The sequence below is a fragment of the Procambarus clarkii genome, chromosome 21, assembly GCF_040958095.1.
Source record: "Procambarus clarkii isolate CNS0578487 chromosome 21, FALCON_Pclarkii_2.0, whole genome shotgun sequence".
Lineage (NCBI taxonomy): Eukaryota > Metazoa > Arthropoda > Malacostraca > Decapoda > Cambaridae > Procambarus > Procambarus clarkii.
Window position 1 is genome coordinate 15,357,954 of NC_091170.1, and position 9,772 is coordinate 15,367,725.

At 56.5% G+C, this 9,772-nt stretch overlaps 1 protein-coding gene across 1 annotated transcript; it reads right to left on the reverse strand.

Annotated features, from left to right (window-relative positions):
* Positions 1-91: 91 nt before the first annotated feature.
* On the reverse strand, positions 92-9,561 carry LOC123760789 (putative per-hexamer repeat protein 5). Its single transcript, XM_069328505.1, has 2 exons — positions 8,796-9,561; positions 92-960 (listed from the first exon to the last, which is right to left on the reverse strand). Exons 1-2 carry the CDS (start codon positions 9,559-9,561, stop codon positions 92-94), a joined length of 1,635 nt encoding a protein of 544 aa, XP_069184606.1.
* Positions 9,562-9,772: the final 211 nt, after the last annotated feature.

Consider the following 9,772-nt stretch of genomic DNA (forward strand, 5'->3'; position numbering starts at 1 on the left):
CCCTGGAGCGTCCCCTGCGCCACTCCCTGGAGCGTCCCCTGCGCCACTCCCTGGAGCGTTCCACACACCACTCCCTCGAGCATCCCCCGTGCTACTCCCTGGAGCATTCCCCGCTCCACTCCCTGGAGCATCCTTCGCCACTCGCTGGAGCGTCACCCGCGCTACTACCTGGAGCTTCCCCCGTGCTACTCCCTGGAGCATCCCCCGCACCACTCCCTGGAGCGTCTTCTGTGCTACTCCCTGGAGCGTCCTCTGTGCTAGTCCCTGGAGCGTCCCCCCGCGCTACTTTCTGAAGCGTCCCCACTCCACTCCCTGGAGCGTCCTTAGCGCCACTCCCTGAAGCGTCCCCCACTCCACTCCCTGGAACGTCCTCAGCGCCACTCCCTGGAGCATCCCACACGCCACTCCCTGAAGGGTCCCCCACTCCACTCCCTGGAGCGTCCTCAGCGCCACTCCCTAGAGCATCCGCCACGCCACTCCCTGGAGCGTCCCCGGCGCCACTTCCTGGGGCATCTTGCGTGCCACTCCCTGGGGCGTCCCTTATATCACTCCTTTGAGCGTCCCCCATGCCACTCCCTGGAGCGTCCCCCGCGCCACTTCCTGGAGCATCCCCCACGCCACTCCCTGGAGTGTCCCACGTGCCACTCCCTGGAGCGTTCCCCACGCCACTCCCTGGAGTGTCCCCCACGCCACTCCCTGGAGCGTCCCCCGCGCCACTCCCTGGAGCGTCCCCCACGCCACTCCCTGGAGCGTCCCCCGCGCCACTCCCTGGAGCGTCCCCCGCGCCACTCCCTGGAGCGTCCCCCGCGCCACTCCCTGGAGCGTCCCCCACGCCACTTCCTGGAGCGTCCCCCACGCCACTCCCTGGAGCGTCCTCCGTGCCACTCCCTGGAGCGTCCCCCGTGCCACTCCCTGGAGCGTCCCCCACGCCACTCCCTGGAGTGTCCCACGTGCCACTCCCTGCAGCGTCGGTACACCAGCACACAGGAGCTACGGTACACCAGCCCACAAGAGCCACGGTACACTAACACACAGAAGCCACGGTACACCAGAACACAGGAGCCACGGTACACCAGCACACAAGAGCGTTAGTACACCATCAGACAGGAGCCACGGTACACCAGTACAAAGGAGCCTGGGTACAAAAGCACACAGGAGCCACAGTACACCAGCACACAGGAGCCTTCGTACACCAGTAAGAGGAGCGACAGTACACCAGCACACAGGAGCCTTGAAACACCAGCACACAGGAGCCTTGGAACACCAGCACACAGGAGCCACGGTACACAGCACACAGGATCCTGAGAACAGTAGGACGGCGGTTAGTGAACAAGGGTAGGGCGTGCAGTTCGCGAATTACTTCAATATTCTCGGGATATTTACGTACCAGTGAGCCCAAAACATAGTTTTTGGTCATATGAAAGGTACAGCAACGCAGTGATAACGCAACATAGTGAATTCTTATAACGTTTGATAAGAAAAAAATTGAAAAAGAACGAGATTGTGGCAAGACGGTGGCACCAGAGGCCGCGAAGGGAAGAGTTTGGACCACCACGTGGGAGGACCTCTGGCGGGGACGTCAACAACAATATCGGACATCGCTTCATAAATCACCTAATTGTGCTGTGGGATGCTTACTCGGAGGTGAGTGCCTCTCAAAGTCAGTCATATAAGGTGTACAGTGTTTTTTATATAGTAATTAGCTTTGAACATAAGTTAATTAAAATACGAAAAAGTAGCTCAAGAGCCTCAGCTTGGTACTAGCTTCTCACACCTGTGTGTTACATTACACCGCCACTGACTAGACCTACCCACCCCCCCTCCTCCTCACCACAACAAGCCAGTGTAAACACACACACACATGCACGCACGCACACACTGGTGACCGCTCACCCTCACTCACCCACCCTCACCCTCACTCACCCACCCTCACCCCTCACGTTCCCACGCCTTACACTGCCCCAAGACACCCCCCTACCCCTCCCCCTATACACAAACACCCCCGCACTCAACACACACACACACACACACACACACACACGCACGCGCGCACACACACACACACACGCACACACGCACACACGCACACACACACAACCTCTCTCTGTACCCTCCCGCACTAACCCACCCCCACACACCCTCTCCATCCCCCTCCCTCACTTCCACCTTCCACCTCTCCCCATATATTCACACACCTCCTCTCTCTCTCTCTCTCTCTCCCCCCCTCTCTCTCTCACCCCACCCTCTCTCTCTCTCTCTCTCTCTCTCTCTCTCTCTCTCTCTCTCTCTCTCTCTCTCTCTCTCTCTCTCTCTCTCTCTCTCTCTCTCTCTCTCTCTCTCTCTCCCTCCCCCTTTCTCTCCCTCTCCCCCTCTCTCTCCCTCTCCCCCTCTCCCTCCCTCTCCCCCTCTCTCTCCCTCTCCCCCTCTCCCCATCTCTCTCCCTCTCCCCCCTCTCTCTCCCTCCCCCCTCCCTCTCCCTCCCCCCTCTCTCTCCCTCCCCCCTCTCTCTCCCCCTCCCCCTCTCTCTCCCCCTCCCCCCTCTCTCTCCCCCTCCCCCTCTCTCTCTCCCCCTCCCCCTCTCCCCCCCTCTCTCTCTCCCCCTCCCCCTCTCTCTCCCTCACCCCCTCTCTCCCTCCCCTCTCTCTCTCCCTCCCCTCTCTCTCTCCCTTCCCTCTCTCGCTCCCACCCCTCTCTCTCTTCCTCCCCCCCTCTCTCTCCCTCCCCCCTCTCTGTCTCTGTCTCTGTCTCTCTCTCTCTCTCTCTCACACACACACACACTCATAGGGAAATCATGGAAGGGAGACGAACTCTGACTGCCAACCGCAGGACATTCACAACTGGAACAAACACAGAGGATGGGATGGAACAGGAAGCCTGGTTGAAGGAAGTACTCCAGCAAATGCAGAATGAATTCAGTGAAGAACTGAGGGTAATGAGGGAGACAGTAGCCAACCTGCATGATGATTTAAGGGCAGCAAAGGAGGAGATAAGATAACTAAAGGAGACTCTTCCACAATACCAGGCACAAACCGTACCCCAGGGAGATGGGAATGCTACTGTGGAGAGGACCACCACAACCCAGATCTCATTTGCTGAAATGCTTAAAAAGAGCCCTGAAGCTAGGTCTGCGGTTAAGGAAGTTGCCATGGAAGTGGCTTCCTCTCAGGAAGCAGCTAGATGTACTAGCCGGCTGATAGAGAGAAATAGAGCAGTAGTAGTAGCAGGCATTAAAGAACAAACAGGGACCAGACCAAAGGAGCGGAGAGACAAGGACAAAAACATGATTAAAGAGATCCTTAAAGAGGTAAGGATGGAGGGAGCTGAGCGAAATGTTGAAAAGGTTTTCAGGCTTGGAAAGTACAACAAGGACAGAGACCGAATGATAAAGGTGGTTTTCATGAGCGAAATCGCGAAAGAGGAACTGCTAGCAAGGAAGTGTTGTCTAAAAGGTGTAGAGAAGTTCAAGAAAATATTCCTGCAGAGGGATATGACAAGGGAAGAGAGAATACGGACAGCAGACGCGAGGAAGGAGCGCAGGGAGAGAGAAGGAAATCAGAGTACCACAACCCAGAACCCTACAATCCCAGAGGGAAGTGGAGAACCCTCCTCAAACAGTGCAACAGCCACAGGGATTGGGGCACCACCCCAACATTCTACCCAACAGACACCCAACCTGCCCCATCCCTTGTCAGCCCCCCACTAAGTACCCACCTAGGGCACCCACCCCCCACCCACCCCCCTCCCCCCACTCACCCCCCTTCTCCCCCTCACCCCTCTCCCCAGGACCTCCCTTCTCCCCCATCCCCCATGCCTTCCCTTCTCCCACATGCCTTCCCGTCTCTCCCACCCCCATGCCCTCCCATCCCCCCCTCCCCCCTAAGCCCCCCACTCTCCCCCACCCCACCTAAGTCTTCCCCTCTCCCCTAAACCCTCCCCTCTTCCTCACCCACCTCAGCCCTCCCTTTTCCCCCACGCCCCCCAAGCCCTCCACCCTTTTCTCTCCCCCCAAGCCCCCCCATCTTCCCTATCCCCCACAGCCTCTCCTCCCCCCATGCTTCCCCAACCCTCCCTCTCTTACCCACCCCCTGTACCCTCCCCCTCTTATCCACCCCCTGTACCCTCCCCCTCTTATCCACCCCCTGTACCCTCCCCCTCTTATCCACCCCCTGTACCCTCCCCCTCTCCCCCACCACCCCAAGCCCTCCCTCCTCCACCAATCCCCTTGTGCCAGGTCCCCCCAGCTCCCACTCACCCCAGACCCCAAAGGTCCCCCCAGAAAAGAAGCAGAAGAGAGTCAGTTTCAGGGTGATGTACTCGAACATAGATGGGATCACAAGCAAGACAAGTGAACTAAGGGAAAGAGCACAAGAAGTTAACCCAGATGTAATCGGACTCACTGAAACAAAACTCTCTGGAATCATAACGAATACCGTGTTTCTCCAGGAGTATACAGTAATAAGGAAAGAGAGGGAAGGTAGGGGAAGAGGCGGAGTGGCCCTACTCATGAGAAGGGAATGGAGTTTTAAGGAGATGGCCATCCCGGGCTGTGAGGAGTTCAGAGACTACATAGCAGGCACCATAACAATGGGAGGACCAAGAATAGTAGTAGCAGTAATATACAACCCTCCACCAAATGACAGGAGACCCAGTCAAGAGTATGAAAACAACAACAAGGCAGTTAACACTATAATTGAGAGGGCAGCCTCTGCTGCCTGTAGAAATAGATCCCACCTGCTCATCATGGGCGACTTCAATCACGGAAAGATTGACTGGGAGAATAAGGAACCGCATGGAGGCGAGGATACATGGAGAGCCAAACTATTGGAGGTGGTGACAAGCAACTTTTTAACCCAGCATGTCGGAGAACCCACAAGGATGAGAGGCAATGACGAACCAGCGAGACTCGACCTAGTCTTCACTCTGAACGACTCCGACATAAGAGAAATCGGTTTTGAGGACCCAGTAGGAATGAGCGACCACAGTGTACTGGTGTTTGAGTACTTGATTGAAGAAGGGTTATTGAACTCGAGGAGGGATACAGAAACCAAAAGGTTAGCATACCGAAAGGGAAACTATGAGGGGATAAGAAAATTCCTAACAGATATAGCATGGGAAACAGAGCTAAGGGGAAAGACGGCCCAAGATATGATGGATTACATCACGCAGAAGTGCAAGGACGCAGCAAACAAGTTTGTCCCAGTCCAAAAGGAAAACAGAGAAATGAAGATGAGAAACCCATGGTTTAATCTAAGATGTAGGCTAGCTAAGCAACGAAGTAAAAGGGCATGGAGAAACTATAGGAATAACAGGACACTGGAGAGCAGAGAAAGATACCAGAATGCCAGGAATGAATATGTCAGGATGAGAAGAGAGGCAGAAAGACAATACGAAAATGACATCGCAAGCAAGGCAAAGACTCAGCCTAAATTGTTGCATAGCCACATTAGGAGAAAAACAACAGTAAAGGAACAGGTTATGAGATTAAGGATAGAGGCGGAAGGATTCACTACAAATGACAAGGAAGTGTGTGAGGAATTGAATAAGAAATTCCAGGAGGTCTTCACCTTAGAGCAAGGAGAAATTCCAGAGGTAAGTGAGGGAATAGCTAACCAGGAACCACTGGAAGAGTTTGAGATTACCAGTGGGGAAGTAAGGAAGTGTTTACTGGAGTTGGACGTGACGAAGGCTATAGGCCCAGATGGAATCTCCCCTTGGGTTCTAAAGGAAGGAGCAAGAGAACTGAGCCTACCACTCTCCATAGTGTATAACAAATCACTGGCAACAGGGGAACTGCTAGATATTTGGAAAGCAGCTAACGTAGTCCCGATATACAAGAAAGGGGATAGACAGGAGGCACTGAACTACAGGCCAGTGTCCCTAACCTGCATACCATGCAAGCTGATGGAGAAGATTGTGCGAAAAAAACTAGTGGAGCATCTGGAGCGAAGAAACTTTGTAACACAGCATCAACATGGGTTCAGGGATGGCAGGTCCTGCCTCACAGGGTTACTTGAATTCTACGACCAGGCAACAAAAATAAGGCAAGAAAGAGAAGGGTGGGCAGACTGCATATTTTTGGATTGTCAGAAAGCCTTTGATACAGTGCCACACAAGAGGCTAGTGCGAAAGTTGGAGATGCAGGCTGGAGTGAGAGGGAAGGTACTCCGGTGGATAGAGGAGTACCTAAGCAACAGGAGACAACGAGTCTGTGTGAGGGGTGAGGTCTCAGATTGGCGAGACGTCACAAGTGGAGTCCCGCAGGGGTCAGTCCTTGGACCTATACTGTTTCTGGTATATGTAAATGATCTCCCAGAGGGTATAGATTCGTTCCTCTCAATGTTCGCCGACGATGCAAAAATTATGAGGAGGATTGAAACAGAGGATGATAGTAGGAGGCTACAAGATGACCTGGATAGACTGAGTGAATGGTCCAACAAATGGCTGTTGAAGTTCAACCCGAGTAAATGCAAAGTAATGAAACTAGGCAGTGGAAACAGGAGGCCAGGCACAGGATACAGAATTGGAGATGAAGTACTTAATGAAACAGACAGAGAGAAAGATCTAGGAGTTGATATCACACCAAACCTGTCTCCTGAAGCCCACATAAAGAGAATAACGTCTGCGGCATATGCGAGGCTGGCTAACATCAGAACGGCGTTCAGGAACCTGTGTAAGGAATCATTCAGAATCTTGTACACCACATATGTAAGACCAATCCTGGAGTATGCGGCCCCAGCATGGAGCCCGTACCTTGTCAAGCACAAGACAAAGCTGGAAAAAGTCCAAAGGTATGCTACTAGACTAGTTCCAGAACTAAGAGGCATGAGTTATGAGGAAAGGCTGCGGGAAATGCACCTTACGACACTGGAAGACAGAAGAGTAAGGGGGGACATGATCACAACCTACAAAATCCTCAGGGGAATCGACCAGGTAAACAAGGATGAACTATTCAACACTGGTGGGACGCGAACAAGGGGACACAGGTGGAAGCTGAGTACCCAAATGAGCCACAGAGACGTTAGAAAGAACTTTTTCAGTGTCAGAGTAGTTAGTAAATGGAATGCATTAGGAAGTGATGTGGTGGAGGCTGACTCCATACACAGTTTCATATGTAGATATGATAGAGCCCAATAGGCTCAGGAATCTGTACACCAGTTGATTGACGGTTGAGAGGCGGGACCAAAGAGCCAGAGCTCAACCCCCGCAAGCACAATTAGGTGAGTACAATTAGGTGAGTACACCAACACACAGGAGCCTCGGTACACCAGCACACAGGAGCCTATATACACCAGCTCACAGGAGCCACATTACACAAGCACACAGGGGCCACGCCACACTAGCACACAGGAGCCACGGTACACAAGTACAAAGGAGCCTGGGTACAAAAGCACACAGGAGCCACGGTACACAGCACACAGGATCCTGAGAACACCAACACTCAGGAGCCTCGGTACACCAGCACACAGGAGCCTATATACACCAGCTCACAGGAGCCACGGTACACAAGCACACAGGGGCCACGCCACACTAGCACACAGGAGCATCGGTACATCAGCATACAGGAGTCACGGTACACCAGCACACAGGAGCCTGAGTACACTAGCACACAGGAGCCTGGGTACACCAGCACACAGAAGTCTCGGTATACCAGCACACAGGAGCCACGGTACACCAGCTCACAGGAGCCACGGTACACAAGCACACAGGGGCCATGCTACACTAGCACACCGGAGCCTCGGTACACCAGCACACAGGAGCATCGGTACATCAGCATACAGGAGTCACGGTACACCAGCACACAGGAGTCACGGTACACCAGCACACAGGAGCCTGAGTACACCAGCACACAGGAGCCACGGTACACCAGCACACAGGAGCTTGGGTACACCAGCACACAGGGGCCACGGTACACCAGCACACAGGAGCCATGGTACACCAGCACACAGGAGCCAGGGTTCACCAGCACACAGGCGTCACGGTACACCAGCACACAGGAGCCTGAGTAAACCAGCACACAGGAGCAACGGTATACCAGTACACAGGAGCCTGGATACACCAGCACACAGGCGACACGGTACACCAGCACACAGGAGCCTGAGTAAACCAGCACACAGGAGCAACGGTATACCAGTACACAGGAGCCTGGATACACCAGCACACAGGAGCCACGGTACACCAGCACACAGGAGCCACGGTACACCAGCACACAGGAGCCTGGATACACCAGCACAGAGGAGCCTGGGTACACCAGCACACAGGAGCCACGGTACACCAGCACACAGGAGCAACGGTACACCGCACACAGGAGCCTGGGCACACCAGCACACAGGATTTACAGTACACCAGCACACAGGAGCCTTGGTACACCAGCAAACAGGAGCCTGGGTACACCAGCACACAGGAGCCACGGTAAACCACCACTCAGGAGCCACGGTACACTAGCACACAGGAGCCACGGAACACCAGCACACAGGAGCCCCGGTACACCAGCACACAAGAGCCACGGAACACCAGCACACAGGAGCCACCGTTCACCAGCACACAGGTGCCATGAGAACACCACCATCCTGCACGGTCACCACTAACCTGCACGGTCACCACTAACCTGCACGGTCACCACTAACCTGCACGGTCACCACTAACCTGCACGGTCACCACTAACCTGCACGGTCACCACTAACCTGCTCGGTCACCACTAACCTGCACGGTCACTACTAACCTGCACGGTCACCACTAACCTGCACGGTCACCACTAACCTGCACAGTCACCACTAACCTGCACGGTCACCACTAACCTGCACGGTCACCACTAACCTGCTCGGTCACCACATAATAATCCCCGGAGCGTCCCCTGCACCACTCCCTGAGCGTCCCCTGCACCACTCCCGGAGCGTCCCCCGCGCCACTCCCGGAGCGTCCCCCGCGCCACTCCCGGAGCGTCCCCCGCGCCGCTCCCGGAGCGTCCCCCGCGCCACTCCCGGAGCGCCCCCCGCGCCACTCCCGGAGCGTCCCCCGCGCCACTCCCGGAGCGCCCCCCGCGCCGCTCCCGGAGCGTCCCCCGCGCCACTCCCGGAGCGTCCCCCGCGCCACTCCCGGAGCGTCCCCCGCGCCACTCCCGGAGAGTCCCACGCGCCACTCCCGGAGCGCCCCCCGCGCCGCTCCCGGAGCGTCCCCCGCGCCACTCCCGGAGCGTCTCCCGCGCCACTCCCGGAGCGTCCCCCGCGCCCCTCCTGGAGCGTCCCCCGCGCCACTCCCGGAGCGTCCCCCGCTCCCCTCCTGGAGCGTCTCCCGCGTCCCTCCTGGAGCGTCTCCCGCCCCACTCCTGGAGCGTCCCCCGCCCCACTCCCGGAGCGTCCCCCGCGCCCCTCCTGGAGCGTCCCCCGCGCCCCTCCTGGAGCGTCCCCCGCGACCCTCCCGGAGCGTCCCCCGCCCCACTCCTGGAGCGTCCCCCAAGCAACTCCCTAGAGCGTCTGCCGCACCACTCCCTAGAGCATCCCCAGCGCTACTCCCTTGAGCGTCCCCCGCACCACTCACCGGAGCATTCCTCGCGCCACTCCCCATGGTGTCCCCAGCACCACTTCCTTGGACCGTCCTCAGCGCCACTCCCAGGAGCGTCCCCAACGCCATTTCCTGGAACATCCCCAGTACCACTCCCTGTAGCGTCTCCAGCGCCACTCCCAGGAGCGCCCCCCGCCCCACTCCCTGGAGCATCCCCTGCACCACTCACCAGAGCATCCCTCGCGCCACTCCCCAGGGCGTCTCCAGCGCCACT

Coding starts and splice junctions, on each gene's coding strand:
- LOC123760789 (XM_069328505.1), bottom strand. CDS start 9,561: ATGGGGAGTGGCGCGAGGAATGCTCCGGTGAGTGGTGCGGGGGACGCT. Junction 961..8,795: donor GGTTAGTGGTGACCGTGCAG/GTTAGTGGTGAC, acceptor CCGACGCTGCAG/GGAGTGGCACGTGGGACACT.